At 44.4% G+C, this 21,249-nt stretch overlaps 2 protein-coding genes and 3 non-coding genes across 5 annotated transcripts in view; 2 read left to right on the top strand and 3 right to left on the bottom strand.

Annotated features, from left to right (window-relative positions):
• LOC107194189 (NAD kinase-like) overlaps positions 1–9,504 on the bottom strand; it is a 28,634-nt gene extending 19,130 nt beyond the window's left edge. The window contains exons 1-2 of the mRNA XM_015583769.1: positions 9,221–9,504; positions 6,839–6,892 (exon numbers count right to left, since the gene is read on the bottom strand). Of these exons, the coding sequence (XP_015439255.1) occupies positions 6,839–6,892; positions 9,221–9,333 (167 nt within the window). The 5' untranslated portion in view covers positions 9,334–9,504. The remainder of the gene's footprint in view (positions 1–6,838; positions 6,893–9,220) is intronic.
• On the top strand, positions 2,634–2,705 carry Trnag-ucc. The gene has a single exon. It is a non-coding gene; the product is annotated as a tRNA-Gly (tRNA).
• Trnag-ccc lies at positions 3,124–3,194 on the top strand. Its single transcript has one exon. It is a non-coding gene; the product is annotated as a tRNA-Gly (tRNA).
• Positions 8,567–8,638, bottom strand: Trnag-ucc. The gene has a single exon. It is a non-coding gene; the product is annotated as a tRNA-Gly (tRNA).
• A 7,188-nt stretch (positions 9,505–16,692) lies between the features above and the next one.
• On the bottom strand, positions 16,693–20,605 carry LOC107193948. The gene is made up of 3 exons (XM_015583488.1): positions 20,596–20,605; positions 20,263–20,465; positions 16,693–18,688 (listed from the first exon to the last, which is right to left on the bottom strand). The coding sequence occupies exons 1-3, from the start codon at positions 20,603–20,605 to the stop codon at positions 17,117–17,119; spliced, it is 1,785 nt and encodes a 594-aa protein (XP_015438974.1). The 3' UTR covers positions 16,693–17,116.
• Positions 20,606–21,249: the final 644 nt, after the last annotated feature.

The raw sequence follows: 21,249 nt of genomic DNA, 5'->3' as shown, positions 1-21,249 counted from the left end.
CGCAGCAATTGACGACAAGACGTTCCCCGACACACGATCAGTGGCGTTTAACCGCGAAATCGGCCACTCGAACTATTTTTAAAAGAGAAAGCGTACTTACAAGGACGAGAACTCTAGTTAAAAGTTACCGTCGCGAGGAACGGGGTTTCACGAGGACGTTCTGAATGTTTTCCTTTTTTGGTGTTTTTTGTTGTGGTTTTAGAGGTTTCGGACCGTTTAACAATAGAACTACCAGACCAGTCAAAATGACTGGTTCTCACATTCTTATAACGATGATTAAAATATGATAACAATACAATTCCTCAGATCCTTGGCAACTTTTATTTCATATGGGAGTGACGAAATCAGTTAATTTATAAGTTTGTTTATCTTCACACGTTTATCATGTTTATCAACCGATCGAAGTAGATGTGCGATTATTGTCGGTAGTTCTAGTGTTAAGGATGGCGATTGAATGTGAGAAATGGTTTAGACACGCGAGAAATGGCTTACGATGGCCAAAATCCGACACGACGGTGAACGAACGCATGCGACGGGGAGCACCGCGATCGACGACCGCTCCGAGTTCACTGAGGAGCGACTTTACCGGCTGCAGCCTCTGAAAGGCACTTAGGGGGCTTTCTAACTCGCGCCGCTCGCTCCACCAATCCCCTGGCTATCTTAACGTACACGCGATAAAAAAAAAAGTGTCGAGCAAGCAGTGGTGGAGGCGTTCAACTGTGACCACCCAATCGACATCGTCCATCCCTACCCGTCTTCGGTCACGAAAGGATTGTGAGACAGAAATTTACGATTAAACGACAACGATTACGACCTGATCGATCGTTTGTAGACGTAGGGGAGACCGGGGTAGAAAGTAACAGTTTTTGGTTTTCATGAAATAAGGAAGTCTATATTTTAGCTAGAAATTTGATGTTAGTTTATATTAATGGGTTGGACATTCAAGGTTACTTCTATAGAGATGTAATGTTTTGAGATTGCCAGTAAATCCATGAGGCTCAGTATGAAATAGAAAATGGAGTACCTGACGAACATTGGCTTATGCAATTTTTGTTCCGTGAAATTGAATTTCACCTTTATGAAAATATCACGATGACTGGCCCAAATAACCACGTATTATTAATAACTCCGCATACTTTCTTTTGTACAGAATCTAAATTTACAAGTGTTCGTCACCTCATCTTAATTTATGAATCTGAGGGTCACCTTACAGTTCAGGCCCATTGTTCCAAATAATTCTTTTTTATGCACGGTTTTGTAGGAAGTACGTCCACCCCAAAGCGAGGCAGACTTCTAATCGGTGAAAGCGACAATGAAAGGCGAACGAACGATTAACTGGTTCATTTGCAAGGAGACCTTACAGCTGCGCCAGCGGCGTCGTCTTGACAGGCTGGGCGGTCGAGTCGTGCTTGACCCATTTCCATTGTTCTATCCGGGACACAAAGGAATATTCTCCGTTCCCCTCGTCCCGGTACCGTTGGTCCGTTCCCCTAACTTTATTCATAATCTTCCAGAATATTCTCTTTAATTATCGAACCTGGTCTCTTATTTTCGGCCTTTAGTGTATGTGTTACACATGACAATTCTGAAGAATCGAATCGGAATTCTGCTCGACTTCTGATGTTGTTGAACCCCATGTTGCATATCGTTTTCAACCCGTTCCCTCATCGAGACAAAAAAAAAATGTTACATCGCGAACACGGTCGCGACGCCTCCTCTGTTGCATAATAAGCAGCGATACGCTAGTCTCCGCGAGAAGTGTACATGTATGTAGGTACTATAATAAGCAGATTGTAAGACATAACTGTAAACCAGTTGCACGTAATGCAATTATGGTATGAAAGTGATCAAAATTTATTGCGGCCGCCGGCACCGTGGTTGCAAAACCGATGGGGCCAGGGATACACGTGGATTGGCGAGCCAAAATATGTCCCTCCGCTGAAACACTGGCGCCATGCTCCAGGGCCGTACGATATATCATGCACGAATTTTTCGTTGTAATAGATAACACGAAATACGAAAATTCAGGGTGTCTAGGAAAAATTGTATCACGATGTACAGTCAATCCTTGATGAGTGCTCGAAGGCTCCTCGGGACTGAACATTAAATATTTCATAAACTATACATAACTTCAGAATTCCAAGCTCTATCACTGTGCTGGTACCTCATTAAAACCGTTACACCTGGGCACCTCACCTTGAAGTGTTCAGGTTCAAATCGATATTATAGTAAAATTCCTAAATAGTTATTAGTTTTCCTATCGCACGTTTTCCAACTAGATAAACACTTTCTACGAGAAGGAAGCTCGAACAGAGGCGGTATTTTCTGCATTCCGCGAAATGAGATACTTTCTCACAGGGGGAACATAAAACCAGCGGTTCAACGACGACATTGTGGTCTACGATGAGGCATTGCGTCCTTCTACGTTCACGAGGCGATAGGAATGGGTCGTGCTGGAAGGGAATATTTACCAGGCATGCGAATATCGCGTTGCCTCCGTTAAATCGCCAACGGTGAACTTGACAGTGAGCAATTACACAATTTTGCAATAAAACGTGACATTGAGTTACATTCATGAGAAATTGTGTCATAATAAGTGATTTCTACCGAAAAAACGGAAAGTTCCATCAAGTGCGATGGTGGTGTAATGGTCAGCATAGTTGCCTTCCAAGCAGTTGATCCGGGTTCGATTCCCGGCCATCGCACATTACTTTTTTTCCCCTATTTCTTAACTTTATGACGATATTTGGTACTTGTCCGAAAACAATTATTATTGAAGCATTTAAATATTTTTCACACGAAGAATTAATCAATATATAATTTAATTTTAAAGAAAACGTGTTCAGAGCAGTGCTACATGCAGTAGGAATTTATTTCTTTTATTAATTTTATTTGAATAATTTATATTGTTAACCTTTTGTAGAATTGTGTCACGTATGTATTTGTTCCTATCCATAAAGAAATGAAAAGTTAAGATTTTATTTACAATTAATAATTTTTTATGTTGTTAGTATCATTGTTGCAATTTTGTTGCAATTACACTATAATTTCACGCGATATAAATTAAATGTTTGCAGTGGACTGCAGTATATACCTGCGAAAATAAAGCAGCGTCTGCAAGTAGCACTGCTGGTGTAGTGGTATCATGCAAGATTCCCATTCTTGCGACCCGGGTTCGATTCCCGGGCAGTGCAAAATTTTTTTTTCACCACAAAACAAAATTGTGCACAAACACAACCACGTACAAATCCTATTTAACACAATATTAACAAAAATTACGTTGTTCTGAGCCATGAAAAAAATTTCAATAAACATACCAACAAAATCGCCACGACTCGTAACACAAAACTCAATTATCCATATTAATCGATACTGCACGGCAGAGATTCGTCAGTTTCATCGATCGTACGTTTTCCCCACGTATTTTTCACGCCATCGATAACGTCAGGTTCCAAAGAATTCTGTTTCGTTGGGCGAGGAAAATTATTGGATTTCGCTCATTAATTATTAAAACGTTTCGTGAACACACACGATCGTCGTTGTTACGACATCGTGTCGCTGGCAGTGACATTGAATTTTACCGAACGAAATATTCCTGGTTTCACGTCTGAATTTAATCAATAAAACGTATCACAGACGTTTGCTGTGTGTTTACCTGATGGTTTTACCAAGACTCGTGTTCCGTTTGAGGAGAACCGCCCTGCCGAGGATACTTCCACCACGTTGCATCACTATATACCGGACACCACGATACTGAGAACGGCCAGAGCTGACAACGAACACTCGAATCCCATCTCAACGGTGGTGCATTGTCGGGGAAGGAAGGAAAACAAAAATCTCCAACGATAAGCGGGAACCTCCGCGATAACCCAGCATTTAACCGGCAAGAAAATATTGTTCGCCTCCGGCTGTTGCCCGAACGATCGTGATTTCCAATCGATCAATGGATTCGTCACGTGAATCCCATTATCGTTTGTGGGCGTTTAATGTACCTGCGACATAATCGACGCTTATCGCGTAACACGCTGAAAACACTTCTGCTCCAAAACAAAGTCCACGCAATCACGCGACGTCGCGCCTCTTCGGCATAGTTCCCGAGGGTATACAGGGTGGACCACAAAATGTGACCAGCTAAGATTATATTCTACCGCTAGGCTGTTCGATCGAAAAGTTTTTTGGCTGATGTAACATGCTTCAAGATGATTGTACCAAATGTTTTGTCAGCCCTTTTTTACCAGAGTTTTCAAGGTCACCTTCAGTTTTCTTATGGATAAACCTGCTATTTTTTTACGACCACCTTTTAGAGGATACTGAGACGATTTCGGCAGGCATCAATATTTTTTCTTCTAAACCAAAGACACATTAAGGAGTCATGCAAAATGTTCGATCGAACAGCTAGCAGCGGATTAATCGAAACTGATCACGCTTCGTGGTGCACCCTGTATATTCTCAGAATTAATCTCTGTCACGAGACGAGCGTGGTATCGCGGTGCTTTAACTGTTAGCTCCTCGCTGGATGGTAGCAGACACCAGGCGAAACACTTCTGCAGACAGAGAGACACTTTATCTTGCTCCAAGGTGGCTATTCATCAGACTACGTGTGCCTGGTATCAGTTTCGAGTTTGATCGAGGAAGATATCGAAATGGAAAAACGTAAAGACCAGAGATACGACGAGGATCGATGTGTTTGCGTTAAAAGTCGGAACCGATCGTCGAGCTACATTGAAGCAGAAATGGTACAGAGACTTTATATTCCAGTGAAATCTGCAAAGTCTGCAGAATGATTTCTGATACCGTGGTAACATTGTATAATGTACGAAAGTGGTTGGATCACGTGAAAGCACGGTCACGTCCACGGGATCAAAGATCTTAAATAGATGATGACCCCAAACAATGAGATAAAGCAGGATATCTAGTGTACCGGAGCTAAGTCAGACATGTTTGTACGTCTTGTGTCGCTGATACTCATATCAACCGGGATTATAGTCATCGTCCAGGGTGATAAGTGTTATGGAGACCCTCGTGACGAATTGGGTCGTCACACGGTTAACTGTTCCCCTTGAAATGCATCTAACAATGGATCATTATCAGACGTACAGGGACAACAGCGACAATATATAACACACAGTTTTCCTTGATCTATAACGGAACGAAGGCCGTTATTGTCGAACGGCCGACAATGACATTATGATCTTGAAAGTGATAGCGTTCTTACTGGTTATGGAGAAGTCAATTACCTACACCGCCACGAGTTAGCGGATCTCGAGCCGAGGATTTGTATCGAATACCTTGCCAAAAAGATATTTCTGTTTCGTTAAAGACTGTACGATTTAAGAGCATGATTTCAACGGCCTGATTAACCATGAGAGCTCTGCCTCGGGTATGTTAAATGTAATATGAAATTTGCATATGCAGTCTTGCCTCACACTTCGTTAAAAAAACATAGTTTTATACATTCAATGTAAAGAATTAATTAAAAATTCATTAAAATCTGCGAGTAATCTCAGTGTCACCTATAAGTTCCACCTCAAAAATCGTCTTGTCACTAATTTATGCCAAAAGTGGTTGGGTCTATAGTGACCCGGTATGCTCGACGCATGCCACAGGTTCTCTACGCGTATCAATCACACCGGCATAGCCCGAGAAAGTGCCTTGTAAGACTCAAGGTTAATTTACAACACACTCGATCGAAAGCTAGTTTCTTTTTGCGTACCGGTCGCTCTCGGTTATGACAAAAATGTCGCGCGTCGGAATGCTCGACGGAACAAAGGTGATTTCGTCGTCGTTGGGTGTCGATCGGTCTAGGTGTCTGACAATTTGAAGGAAGGATCTACGAAAAGGCTACTGGTACGATCTAGGACAACTACAAAGCTAATCGTGCTGGGCCAGACAGACAAAACGCATGCATAACAAAACAGTGAGGAGAGATACGGGCAATGTGCTGACACAAAAATGAGACAGGGGATACGAAGCGACACGACTGGGGCGGACGTGCGTCTACACAGGGTGATACAGAAAAAAGGTTCATTACTTCTAGGGTAGATAGAAAAAAAGTCTTGATAAACATGATCGAGAAATGAATACTTTCAGACTTATAAACAATTTTTTGTTTCGGTTAAAGCTAGTGACTTTCTCGATTAGGAAACTATCGTAACGTTTGGAAACAATGGATTATCATATTACAGTAAATCTTCGATGGGTGTTCGAAGGCTCCTCGATACTGAACATTAAATATTTCATAAACTACGCTATCACTGTGCTAAACCTCATCAAAAAGTCAGCATTACATCTGGGAACCTTTCCTTGTCAGTACCGAGGAATCTTCGAATACTCATCGAGGATTTACTGTATTTCTTCTTTCCCTGGATACAGGAGGTTTTTGACAATTTTCATTGGTTTCCTTTTATAATTTTCTTTTTTGTTTCCATACGGTAAGTCATTTTCTTTAACCCAAACAACAAATTATTTATAAGTCTGAAAATATTAATTTTTCTATCCATGTTTACTATGACTTTTTTTTCGTCATTTGACGAGTACTATATCTACCCTAGAAGTTACGAACCCTCTTTTTGTATCAGCCTGTACATGGCGGACCTGTACTTCTTCGAACGTTCGAAGAAGGAGACACGCTAGGATCGTATAAACGTCACAGACGAGAAATTTCGATCATCGCAACCCATATAGACGCACCTCGTTTCCGATTGTGTTCCACGTGAGAACCAACAACGCTCTGTTTGCGGGGAAGAACAACAACAGGAGGAGATACGTTTTTTCCTCGTCATGCTGGTGGCGCCAGTTGCAAGGGACACACAGGCTAAAGAGTAGAAAACTGCTTTACCTTCGCGGTTCCGCCGCCTCGATGCAATCGACCGTTAACTCGGACCGCGAGTTGCTTGAAGGAAAAAACAGAGAGAGAGAGAATATTATAATATGTCAGTAAAACGAGTAAACTGTAATGTGATTAATAATATTGAAATACAAAAATACAGAGTGTTGAGGATATTAAAAAATGTTTCGAACAAAAGTGAAATGGTACTAGAAAGCACAGTTTCTGATGTAATTTTGTTCTATGTTGACGCGCAGAGGTCATATGGTCATCTGCATTTTTTAAAATGGGATCGTATATTTTTTAATGCACTGTTTGATGCTAGTTGTTATTCTCTACATAATTTACTAAGTTACTTTAAGTTAATTAGTGCATTCAAAAATATTCGATTCCATTTAAAAAAACATAGGTGTCTTTCATATGACCTCTGAGCGTCCATGTAGAAAAAACTTCAGAACGAACATCAGAAAGTGTCCCCCCTGGTACCATTTGACTTTTGTCTGAAACATGTTTTAATATCGTCAATAGTTTCGGAGATATTCGAGCGAGGCGATTTAAATGGGACACTCCATACATTTTTTTTTTAAAATCGTGTCCGTGACAACTCATGGGGACACCTATTTGTCACGGACGATAGAGCTTCGCGAATTTCATGGTCGGATGATCTCCACAACGATACAGCGATGCGTATTGCGAGTGGTAACCTCGATATTACAATCGCCAAGCAGGTATCCTTGGCTTCGTTGCTAGAAACCCTTCATTTCAGTGCGTTCCCGTTGAAGATTAGAATTAAAGCCCTGTGGCGATCACGCGTGACAGACTTCGTTGCTTCACGATATTGACCCTCTCCTCCGGCTCATAATATCGAGTCGGATGTGCGATGAAGGTCTCAAAATGAAGCTGAATATTATGGTAATATTATTCATTTGGTGTTAGTCCAAGTGTTACCTTGTTCGTATCAATATTCAACCTTCAGATTGTATGACTATTTGCAACGATTGCATAATGCGTTTCCCGTCTGGAAAATTACTAATGGTGAAAATAACCCTGGGGCGCGAACACGGTCGCGTGAATAATCGTGTACAACAGGAAAATGACACGTAACAACAATTAGTTACATCGTACAAGAAACGTATACCCATATCGGTTGCTCTACATATACTATTCCAAAAGGGAGAGTATTGTTACCAATAAGAGTGGCAAGGTCCGCCGTCGACAGCCTTGGCCTAGATCGCCCAAATCAATTTCAGTGAAGGGACATTTCGACCTAACAGTGCGTTTCAGAACGATAGGGTAAATATCCCAATTACTGTCAGTCTTCCTAATAGTGTCCATTTTCTTTATTTTACTTAATAAAAAAGAATTGTGCAAAGAAAAAATTTTATTATTAAATTGAAACTCTGATTTATATAAAGAAATACATGTGTGTAAATTTTAATTAATTATTAATTCTTCATATTTAATATATAAAACTATTTTTTTTTAATGAAACACGCAATAATTGAGACATCTATCTTATATTCCAATAAAAGCAACGAGGTCAATCGATCTGCTTTATTCATTGATATTCCATTTCGATTGCAACACGAAACGCTGTCGTATGTGGATCATCGAACCGTAAAGTCTAAGCGGTATAGATTGAAGAAAAAAAAATTTATTTGCAATTGCATTGATACATGCGTAAAATAGAATGAATACACTTGGTAGATAAGAGAAAAGAAACGGGGGAAAAAAATCATGTGCGATGGCCGGGAATCGAACCCGGATCAACTGCTTGGAAGGCAACTATGCTGACCATTACACCACCATCGCACTTGGGAACACGGAGCCGTCAGTGACCTGATCCCTGTTGCTCGATCAATATTAAAACGCATCGAGCACATTTGGCCTTGACTTTTTTACGCGTCCGTGTTCGCTTCAAGGGAATTATCGTTGATAACAACGACGTCGTATGTACGCGACCACCTGTCCGATCAATGAACACGCTCATTTATTTATAACGCTACAGACTTTATCGTCACGCGGAACGAGGCCGAGACAGGCCTAGTCGATTTATTTTGAGGGAGAACAGTTTCTATTAATTCTGCTGCAAGATCGGCCACGACAATCGCCGGTTGCGTCCACTTTAGAATCAAGCCTGATTTGTAGATGTCCAGATGACATTAGCGCATAGTCGCTTGAATTTAACTGACGGAATTAAACATCCAGGATCCAGCAATCATCCAAACGATCGATCATCATGGGTCCTGTTACCTGCCGATCGCGTTAAACGCACGGCGATTGACGTGTCCTTATCCCTAAAGGCGCTATCGCATCAGTTCCCAGTCCCTGCGCGCGCCAAAGGTCACAACACAACACCGTGCGACCACTATTTGCGTGTGCTAAACGTCTCACCTGAACGTCTGCTGTTTATTCTGCATCCTTGAGACCGCTGTCTTCTTCGGGGCATTTTTCTCCAACTGAAGATCCACTATCGCCTTCGCCAACTGTAGGTCCCTCTCGTTCATCCTGGTGTTTTTCGACTGTAGTTCTTGTCACGGATGGGTTTACGTGCCCGGTTTTGCGCGTGGACAAACCGATTCCGCGAGACGCAACAACGTTACGCGAACACGCAACAAGGAAAACGGTTGCGTGAACCACACCGAGAGATGTCTCGTCGCGTACTGAAACACCCAGCCGAGCACCGGACTCGTGTGCACACCCCCTCGGCCCCTTTCCCACCTGCCACCGCGAATAATATTGTCTTGTAAATTATACCGAAGCTGCCGCGCGGAATAGAGTCGCGTTCTATTATCGTCGGCAGGGGTCCTGACGTGGTGCACTTTTGGGATATTATTGGACCCGTCTACTACACACTTTTGAATGGACTTCACCGTTTCCCGCTTCGTAACACGTTGTTTACGTTCTCCAGAGCTGACTGTTGTCGGGGGAATCGTCGAGGTTTCGGAGCGATTGAACTGTCAAACGATGCTAGACCCTTGAGGTCAGCATCGAAGCGACGGAATCGGAGTACACTTTTCGATTTAGACGGAACATTGTCAGGTTATATTCCAACGGAATGAATTGTGGGACATTTGAACGAGGAATTCTGGTGTGATTCGTAGTTTGTTCTTTCTTTAGGGAGATATTTGTCATACTAGTGTTCATATAGGTCTATTTACGACGTGAATTTAATTAGGCTTTTGTGCGTTCTCCTTTACAAGGACAATCGTGTCTGGACTTTAATTAACGACGTGGAATTCGTTGATACCTTGCGGAACTTCCGCCAGATGATGCTGTAAGCTTATTCTCGTTGCGGAAATGTAGTTTTTGTTTTTTAGTTTATTTCTGTGAAGCTTCTGGAAGTTACTAAACTCTTTCAGAATAACAATTAATGTTGAATAACTTCTTATAGTTTACTATTTATACAACGTTCAAGACTCTTTGATAGTAACTAAGGGAATGTTATAAACAAGTACATTTGGTGGCTGTACTTCCGAAAACCCCCATGCTCGCAATTGGATGAAATTTTCAAAATAGGTTGTTTCTTTCGACAAGAATGATGATTGCGAGGATTTTTGGCGACTCGAAAATTTAATGTTTCATGATTGGGATATTTTTATTCCCGTCAAATCATATAGGTACACGCAATATGAATGGAATATGTAATACTTCATTTGTGCTAATAATACTCAGAATTCATGCTTTATCGGTAACGTCGGGTATGACACAAAAATGGTAATTGGGCTTCTGTCGCCCTCGAAGCATGGGACAGACAAATACATTGCATGTCAGGTCTATTCATATATCTCGTCTGTGGTTGTAGCCCATTTGGTTCTGTGGAATGTGGAAAGTTTCACATTCTTCCAGTGTTTTTTTTTCTGAACGACAGATGTCGCGAGATTTGGCTCAATAGGAGGGACCGTTACGTTTCTTCATCCCGACAAGTGCATCCCGTCGCGCGTGTGCAACAGGGATCGATACATTCTAGTGTTGCATCTCCCGTCCAGGTGATTTTTCTACGACATAGGGGAGGGATGCCTTTCTGTTTCCATTTCTATCCACGCTTAGAAAGTTAACAACCGCTTAATTCTCCCCTCCCCTAATGCTAATGATCGCGAGTGGCATTATGATTCCACGCGGGATTCATCAGCCGGCTGATTTACACGAGACACGTCATGCTACCAATCTCCGTGCAAGTTGTTGATAGCAGGTCTTGCTGAACATTATAGCAGGCATTGGACAAAATTTGGCTTTGCAGATTTAACTGACTGGTATGTGTTATACATGGCTGTGGCATGTTCCTCAAGGGAATCGATCTTCTGAAGAATCGAATCGGAATCAAACATCCCTACTCTACGATAAATGGCACCTGGTAGTTAACACTGGTTGCGTTTTACTTTCAACCGGACACGGTTGTCTCGCAGAGCTTTCCATCGGACTCCAACTGCTACTAGATCCTGAAAAACGACCGTTTTCAAGGTATCCACCACCAGTATCAGATAAATTCGATGTGAATAGCGTCGCCGCGGCTGGAGACCCCCAGGTACACTGCGCTTTAAAAGCCAGGCGTGTAGCTATCAATCGATAGATCAGAGCGTGTACACGCAAGTACGTTTATGTACCTGTTTCTCGCTCAGCTTGGCCGGTACCGGGCGGCCATCAAGGCCAGTCACTCGATTACCCCGCGTTTCTTATGCACTCGACGTGAAACTCTGGTTCTCGTAGGACACACGAAGGCTGGGTAGCGGTCGACGTTCGTTTACGTCAGCGCTGGGCAGTGTAGGGGCACCTCACGCGCCTGTTTCCCCTTCCAACCTTTCTTTCGCACCGTGTGCCTTGGTAGAAACAAAGACGCCCAGACTCTTATCTCTGTTACTCCATTGTAACCGTGGACGGTGGTGGGAACAAGTTTTAGCTTCCTCGAGCTAACTTTGCCCACCGCTGGTTTACGTCCACTATCGTTTCTATTCGGTGCGCGGCATTATACAGGGTAGGTACGTAGTACTTTTATTAGGGGCCTTACATAGGTTAGGGACCTTCTTGTTAGAATAACTAAAGAAAGTAATCATCCCATCGCTTCTATTTCACACAAATACGAGGTCTGTTCCGAAAGTACAGTAGACTCTAACTATATTGCCGTGTTCGGGGCTGTAGGGTTTGACTTCATTAACACCCGACGAATAAATTACCGCACGGTAAACGCTCCTTGTCGATGGCCTGACTAGAATCGACCGCTTTCCACGCACACACACGTGCTTTGAAAATTACACGGGGCACGTTAATGTGGTCAATCCTGCGAACGCAGCGAGAACGAGTCCACACGGTTGACGCGAAATAAACGATCAGTCCAAGGTCCGCCGTATAAAACACGAATTCCGATCGAGGAATTGGAAAAAGCGTCAGAAAAACACTGTTGCGTCCTTCGTGGCCGCGAATTCCCTCGATTCTATTGTCGGTCAGGGTCCACCGATCGGGAGTCCTTCGCTCAGCGGCGTTAATCGATCTAATAGCGATGGCGGGAAAGTTAAGCGATGCTAGAAATCGAGGTAGACTATGTTGCTCTTCCAAGTGATATCGTTGGAACGAAGTCAAGTACGAGATCAGGGTCACTTCATTTCCACCGTGAAGTCAGGAGGACATGGTGGGTACTGAAATCTTTATTACAGTGAAGCTTCGATAATTCCAATCCCAAACTATGCTTCAAGATCGTCCCAGCGAAGTGAACGTGACACTCAAACCTGTCACGTTCCTGAACAGAACACGAGGTTTCACAAGTTGAAAGAAAAATCCAGTCGCTCGACGAACAATCGGTCCACTTTCACGCGGCTGTTAGCTCGAAAATGGAGGGGAAATACTCCCGATACAATAATTTCACGGTGGTGCTCTTTGTTGCACAAGCCTCTCCGTTTCTAAAGTTCATCGCGCGCGAGGGGCCCGGCCAATCTTCGCTCGCGATCTTACGAAAACCGCGGCGCTAATTAGCGGTAGGCAAGCACGCGCGTGCCTCGAACTATTGTGTGCTAGTAGTGTGCAGCTGAAAAGAGAGGAGAAAAAAAACAGGAAAATCGTGCGTGGGTGTTCGTGGAGGGGAACAGAAGAGTGTGAACCTCCTAACAAGGCCCAGAAAGAGGGAGAGTAAAACAGTTGAGGATAGGTGCCAAGGCCTCCAAAGGCTCTCGACTTTCTAAACCAATCACTCTTTTATGTAACGGCCGTTGTTCGTCCCTTTTTTTATTACAACAAACGTAAATACAAATTCTTGCGAGCTATAATTACGCGGGGTTACCTGGCTGAGTAACGATTCCCAGCCCCCAGATAGATCGCGCGCAGTTATCGCGACCGATCAATGGGGCGTTGCGTAGCGAACAGTTAAAGGGAGGGGGGCAGCCTTTTCGGATCTCTCCGACGAGGGACTAGAGGACCTCTTTGGCGATCGACCGGTTTTACAGGGTTTCCCCGCAGAACAATACACGCACGTCTTCTTCTCTGTAGCCCCGTGAGTTTTTCCAATTTTTTCGTCCAACGGAACACAACCCTATCAGGCGTTCGTATGACTTCTCACGTTGCCCCTCGGTCTGGACCATCTCGGAATCACCTGATTTTTACAGACATACGTCCTGTCCAGGCGAGCTGTAGGATCGCGTTTCTTCGTGGTAGCGCGCGATAAGGTGTCCGAGGCGTATAAGGGGGTTGTTCTGCGACTCGACCCTGTATGCACACGGTCGTCGGCTTGCATGGACGTCGCGATCGAACCTTGCTACGGAAGGGCAGAGTTGGGCAGAATCGAATAATACATAGGTGAATAACAGCAGTATCTGAGAACGTTATTCTGAACTTTAAACAGTATATACTGCGTGACAACTATAAAACCACCCTAATATTGTCAATTCCTATGTACGGTGATTGAAATAAAAACGAACCCAGTGTACCATCGGGTCCGTCCATGTCTGAAATCTTGTTGAAGAGTAATGTTTCTCTAGAAAAGGATAGATTATATTCCCTAGAAAAGAGTGGTTCTTTTTCATTTTAATCTCGATACATAAGGATTGAAAATTTCAGGATGGATTTATAGTCATGCTAGGAAGATCGATCGTTATCAACGCAAAACTGTTTTTTTTTTTTGTTTATTTTGAAATTCTCCAGCTGAAAAACTAGAAATTCTGCGTTTCCCAGTTATGGAATGAAAGGAACAAGGTTCGATCGTGCTGCTACCGTGTTTTTAAATAATTCCTTCCGTCGGCGATCGTTATATACGCAATCTTTTTATCCATTACACATCCGTCGTATTACGATATATATATTATACATAAAGCACACTGAACCGCAATTCGTACATTGTCACACAATCGTACACAATTTCTATGCATACGTAGACGACGCGTGTCGATCCTGTCGAGAATCACGAAAATAAAGGGGCGAATCTACGTATGTCCTTGATCAGGCGAACGCGATACTTGACGCCTAGGCTTGATTCGGTTCACTGTATACAGGATGAGGTACTTAAAACAGGTCACCTAAATATCTTGACTCTATTTAGTGATAGAAAAAAATGTGTCCAACCAAACTTACATGGTATCGAGCAGCACAAAATTTTATGTAAACAGTTTTTTGATAGTTCGACGCGTAGAGGTCATATGAAGATCAACTTCGTTTTTTAAAATGGAAAAGCATGTTTTAAGTACCATCTCATAGAGCGTTTTAAGACGCGTGTAATAACCTATTTATAAGGTTCCGTAAAAATACATGTCTTTCCATTTAAAAAAACGAAGTTGACCTTCATATGACTTCTACTGGTCTATCTATCAAAAAACGGTTCACATCAAATTATGTGCTCCTTAACACCGTGCAAAATTGGAGTGACATATTTTTTCTATCAATAGTCGAGATATCCAAGTCGTCTGTTTTAGATGCCTCACCCTGTATATGTACAGAGGGATCGATCAGGTCCGTCCACGGTTTCGAAAGGAACAAACACGTTTTTCGATCCGTACGATCGTGGAAATTCGATCGATTCTTACAGAAGCAAACGTAACGTGACTATCGATAACGCAAATTTTATACACGTAGAATAAATAAATCGATGCTCTTGGCTCGCTATTCAACCGCGATCTATAAACCGAGAGAGGCACGAAACGGAAACACTAAATCCTAAGAACAAAACAATTTATGTACAGATTAGTCCATTGTATTTTCACATTTTGTACACGTTTTAATTTCTATTCATCGCGGGAAACGTAACATTCTTTCTCTCATTTTTTGGCACTTCGTTAAATAACAATTAATTCTTTACGGTTTCAACACGAACGAGACTACCGAAAGATCGATAGGTCACAACAACACAATTAACAAAATTTTTGTTGCCCTCAAAAATGGCCCCGGTTACACACAGTCGTCTCAGTTTTCTTCGTCTCGTCGATTTAAGAAAACGCCATCTGTTCGATCGTCGTTGTCCTCTTACTCTTACGATTTCGCTTCTCCGCTAATTAATTCGCACAAACTACCAAGAAGGTACGAGCACGGTTGAAGGACCGTTCGTACGACCTAATTGAACCCGAAGTGAAAAAGAGGAACGAGAGAACGACGGTTGGAGGGGCAGAGAGCAGCAGGAACGGAAATTATCGTCCCGATTGGAAGCAACCGGAAGTCGACATTAGGTTCGTCGGTTCACGAAACGGATGCTCGAAATTCGACCGACAGCTGACTGCGTTATTCGACCGTATTTAAATTTGACTAAATATTTACAATCGCGGCTCCACGGTGGGCCAGGTGATCGCGACTCTTTTAGGTACGCGAGAAATTAAGGGGTTTATTTACAAAATCAATTGATCGACCGTGTATTTGGACGATGTGATACCAACTATCTTCGATTTTGAGTCTTTACAGAATTAAATGATTTTATTAGCTCGTGAGTTATGCGGTTTTTTTGCTAGTTGAGAGACATTACTGGAGTAAATTAGAGCTGAAAATGATTCAAGAAACTGCCAACAGACTTTAACTTTTGAACACTGTTGGAGGTCAATTTTATTCGAAGCCAATGTTTTTAATGATACTTTTTATTATAGAAATTTGTAAATTAATTTGACGTCGATGGAGTATTATAACTGAAGGATATGCAAATATATTTCCTTAACTCGATTTTACATCAGGGATTAGGAATGTGATAGTTTATGGAACAGTGCGCGAGAGTTAAAGGCGAAAAGATATTTTATAGGTATACCTTAATAAAATTTGTCATTAATTATCGAAGAATTGCTTCAGAAGTTAAAAATAAATCAACCGCTAATAAAAAAACACCTGTACAATACAGGTTTAAATTTTCCGATTTTTCCAAAATTGATCTTCGTTCGCTTGCACCTCTCGACCCCACACTCTATTATTAACTACCACGGTTCTTTGGATCTCGATCGATTACACAGAGAAGAACGGAAACTGAGACGCCGTGCGCTTGTTCGAATAACAATCACGAGAACACGATCGCGCGGGGCCGAAAATAAAGGGGTTAACATGCCCGAGAACCGTCCTGCATTCGACAGGTGTTCAAGGCATCGCGACGATCGCTCGGTGAATGGGAAATTACCGGTTTCTCCGATTCCCTCTCTCTCTCTCTTATCTCATTTTTCTTTTTTCAATCCACTCGCGCACGCTCATTTTCCGTGGCTCGTTGGATCACGTTCACGGGTTCGTCTCCGGTCGAGACGGTAGTTTTACCACGGAAACGAAATAAATAAACAGAAATTATTCACGAGAGAACAAAAGAAACGGCGACTCTGCATTCACAGACTATCTTTCTACATAACTATAAAATCATGGATAGATTGTATTAGCTAGGAAAAAAGTGGTTCGTTTTTGCTTAAATACGTAAGGATTGAATATTTTAGGGTGGTTTTACAGTTACGCCACGCGGTGTATATTTAACAGTCGATCGGGAACTTCGGTTGCGCCGAGAATCGAGCACAGTTCGGATCCTGGAGAGCAAAAGTGAGCAAAAAAAGCTGCCCTGGACAGCGACTTTCTCCCGGCGTGTGACGATTCATCGCGGCCAGCTTGTTCCAAGTCCTGGCTGATAATATTGATCGTGTTCGGTATCAAACCGGTGGGTTCAACGTTTCCCTCTTTGCTCCCATCATCCTAAACCTTCAAGCGCATACCTGATGGGTCGAAATTCATCTCACCACTTAAACAATTTCACCTTTCGAACAGGTAGCAATTTTTTTTTTGGGGGGGGTGGGGGCAGAAGTCGAAATACAAAATACTCCCACAAAGTTAGAACAAGGGATCACTAAGATACAAGGGCCAGTAACATGGACACTATTTGAAATAATGTTTTTTCCTCGTCGAGGATCTGACACAGGGCGATTCACTGCCTTTGGAACAAATTGGATCCTTCCATGTACTCCTGGTGGGTGTCACAGGGTCGCTGAACCTCGTTTTGGCAAGAATTGGTGACTTCTGGTTCGTATCGTGTTCCACATCGCCCTCGAAGAAACGACACATTTCCCTGACAGGGACAGCTCTGGCTCCTCGGTTGAGATCGTGAAGGGATCTGGCTCGTTGCTTCTCCCTAGGACTAGGCTTGGAGGATGTTCGACCTAGATCCTCGGTGCTCCTGGCCAGTCGACCGCCTAGTCTCGACAGGGACTCGAACAATGTCAGCTTCTCCCGGACTGGGACATAGTGATCCACCCTCTGACACCGTTCCAGTAGCCTGGCGACGTCCTCCTCGCATGGAGGTTCCACCAGGATCGATAACGAGGTCGACGATTTCGGTAGAACCGGCGAGCTACAGATATCTGGTAGCTTGGTCGAAGGTTGGGTTAGCTGTCGAGGGACTGGAATCCTGGAGGACATTTGGGCCAGGCGTTCCTTGCGTTCCTGAAGCGTCTCGACCGTGGTGGTAGTGCACGTGATCTGTTGCGTTTGTAGCAGTTGCCCCTTTTCGCGAATACTTCTTCTCTCCCTGGCTCTGCTTCGTCTTTCGCTGATGTCCGTTCTGAGTATCCCAGGACTGGTGTTACCATTCTTAGGGCTATTGTTGTTTCTCTTATCGTCTTCGTTCCGCTGGTCTTCCTCGAATCTCACCGTGGACTCTGTCGGCTTCACCGGCGGTAGCCTACTGCTGGCGATGATGTTCTTCTGGTTACGTAATATGGAGGTGTCATGGACGACAGTGTTCTCCTTTTTCGTCGACGTCAGACGGAAGTCGTCGTTATCATTCCCGGAATAGATCCTGCTTCTGGATCTGCTGGGACCGTATGTCTTCAGGATATCGTTGTTGTTCTCCTCGGCTCTTGCTTTTCGCCTTTTCGCGTCCTCCTCGAGAACTCTTCGGCTTCTGGCCTCGTTCTCGCGTCTTCTCGCTTCTTTGTACCTCTGGATCCTTTGCTCTCTAGTCTCTGGTTCCGGTAGGGACACCGTTGAGTCCACGGAATCCACGCTCGATCGGCACACTCCGCTCCACGGAAGACTGTCGTCGCTACCCTCGCTGCTCTCGCTGCAGCCCCAGGTTCTGGTGACCACCGGCTGGTCCTTCGTTATTATCGTCGGTATACTACGGAACTCCCCGAGCAGGTCCTCGTCGCTCGAGTTACTGCTCGACCAACCGCGTAGCTCGCTCCTCGCACGTCTACGCGAGTCCTCCAGTATCGTGGTCGCGTTTCTGGTGTCCTTCTCCATCGGGGAATCGCTTGGCCAACAGCGCAACTCGCTTCGAGACCGCCTTCTGGACTCCGTGGGGCTGTCCGGCAGCGGAACTGGCCCCCTCGGGCAGATGGTCAAGATTTCGAGGAAGTTCAGGCAACGTTGGGCCCGGAACGGTGTTTGCCTGACCAGCTCCGCCGCGATCGCTCGCACCCAGGACCAGTAGATTGGCTCTGTGTCAGCCTGAAACGAAGAAAAACGATCTTATATTAGAACATTAAGCATCAATCGATCAGACTCTAACCGAAGCAATCAGCCAGGTACCTGGTATTTCTCTGATTAACAGGGAAATCGACTTTGAAGCGAAGAAAATATTGAACCGAACCAAGGTTTAGATAGCTCCTAGAACTAGTCACCACAGGCACCCTATCTGAATCCCAAAATACAAGTACCTTAGCTCCCAATCGATTTCACGACCAAGTTCCGTATATTCCACCAAGTCCAACAACGAAGTTTATCTATAGCATCACCACAGTTTCCCCTATTGTATTGGATGAGAAACCTTCGCGTCCTCGACCCAAGCAATTTCGTAAACGAGATCCTCTCCGGACTTCGAGTCTTCCCAAACAAGCTCCCAGCGGCAATTTCGTCTTCGATCAAGATGTTACGAGACACGAAATCGCGGACGTCCTTTGGGTGACTAAGCGCGAACGTGGGGCAAAGGAACTCGTTCGCCAGGCAAGGAGGAGGAACGGTGAGACTCCTTGACAATGCCGGGTCATGGGAGAATGGCGCGAGGATCTCCCACGCGCGTCCGTTTATCGTCGAGCGCCGAGGCGGATTTTGACCTTGCCTACTGACCTTATTACCTTCCCTGCCGCGGACGGACGTTAGCCATAACGTCACTCGTGGACGTCCTTCGGCGTTCGTCCTTATCTTATCCAATCGACCTTCGCGAGATTCCCCCGTTCCGCTTCATCGATCACCCTATCTAGCAAGCTCGAGAGCCTGGATCTCCCGGAGGATATTTTAGAACCTAACCCAGGAGTCTAAACCAGACCTAAAATTTAGGTCCTCGCAACACGAGGGGACATGGACGGTTCGAGACTCGTTATGCTAAGTAGGGAGGCGGAGAAAGTCAGACGAATCGAAATTTTTGGCGAACTCTAGGAATCGGCCGGGACATGGAACCATTGCTGGATTGTTGTATAACGGGCCTAGAAATCGAACGCCCCCCCCCCCCCCCCTCTTCACTGGTAATTAGACGGTTTCCGTTCAGCAAAACGGGAGCTCCGAGAGAGCCTGGCGAGAAAGTGTTTATACGAGGCAAGGAAACGGATCGTGCTGAAGATAAAGGCCGTTTACATGCGATTACGTTGCGTCGGGAATTATTCTGTCTCAATTGTCCTGACTGTTTTCGATTTCCTTCTTGATTCTAGCTTTCGATCGGTTGGTAGTTTTGTATCGTTACAGTTTGGAAGGTGTATTTGGGATCTGGTCCACTTGGGGCTGTGCAAAGTTCATTATCTAATTACGAGGGTGAGTGAATAATTAAGTTGCCATCTAACTGTTAACTTCCGTTCTGTACAGTGATGTGTTGTCGTTAGGTAGCTGGATGGTTTAAACAGTCTTGTTGACGTGTAGTGAGTTTTAACTCAATTGCGTCAGTCAGTTGTATGTCACCGTACGTTAACTTCTAGAGGACGGGAAGCCTGTTTCAACCCTTTCGATCCCAGTGTAGCCATATCACTACGTTATCATCCCCCGTTGTTTATACTTACTGACTCGATTCATCGGACGATGTATAACTAACTCACCCAAAATGTCGCAAGAGTATGATCCTGCGAGTTGCTCAGCGTGAATCCAAGGGCCAAAGCGTGCGGTTGGCACAAGCTGGGCGCCGCCTGACGCAGGTTCAACGCCCTGAGCGGTAGCCTCATCGGTGTGCCCTCGACCCACAGCCAGCCCATTCTGATGGACACCACCCGTCTCTCGGCTAGGTCCTCGACATACAACTCGCCTGGAACAATCAAAGGATTAGGGGTTAATGAGGATCAATCAAAGAGAGGACGACCAGCAAGCGATTCCATTGCTTCCTATCCGCCTGGATCGGTGGTCCCCAGGGGTAATTGAGGATATACGACCTTTACCCTCAATCATATCTAATTAAAAGGTACCCCGTAGTTCGTGCATAATTTATCCGCCGGTACGTCATCCCAGCTCGGTTCGTGTCCAGTGACATTCACGTTGATCGAGTGGGTTGGACGGTTCTCTTTCCCGAGGCTGTTTGATGTTCCCCTGGCAACTCTGTGGTCGCGAAACGTCACCGAATTTATCAAGCCACGGTATAATCTCGTGGCAAGTGGATAAGGCACGTAAAGCCTGGCCGAGGGATTGACGTCAATCCAGCGAACCTGCGTAGGAGTTAAAGATGGGACCACGGTATCACGGACCATCCCTATGGTACTCTCTACGGCTTTCTCGATTCAGCCCCGCAATTACCGCCCGAAATGGCACCGAATACCCACGGTCAACCGTGACTATTTTCGCCCGGGGGACTATACGATCGAAATAGACGTCAGGATTTTTCCAGTAGCAATGGCTTGTCCTCAACGTCCTCTCCTATTTTACGCAGCTCGTAAAGAAGTCCCTGATCCTGATACCCATCTCGAAGAAACGGTACGACCTGGTCGATCGTTGTCACAGTCAACGAAACGAATTAACGCCAATGGATGGAATTTCGAATGGCTGGAACCTGGCTGGAGTAGTCGACACCCTCGTTACGCGACCGAACCGCGCTACTA

Source organism: Dufourea novaeangliae, unplaced genomic scaffold, assembly GCF_001272555.1.
Source record: "Dufourea novaeangliae isolate 0120121106 unplaced genomic scaffold, ASM127255v1 scaffold21, whole genome shotgun sequence".
NCBI classification, from domain to species: domain Eukaryota; kingdom Metazoa; phylum Arthropoda; class Insecta; order Hymenoptera; family Halictidae; genus Dufourea; species Dufourea novaeangliae.
The sequence above is the reverse complement of the archived record's forward strand: the minus strand, read 5'-3'. Positions and strand labels throughout refer to the sequence as shown.

Excerpts from the sequence above, each read along its gene's own strand:
- LOC107193948 (XM_015583488.1), bottom strand. Across the intron at positions 18,689-20,262 it reads ATACTCTTGCGACATTTTGG|GCTGACACAGAGCCAATCTA; the intron begins GTGAGTTAGTTA and ends TCTTCGTTTCAG.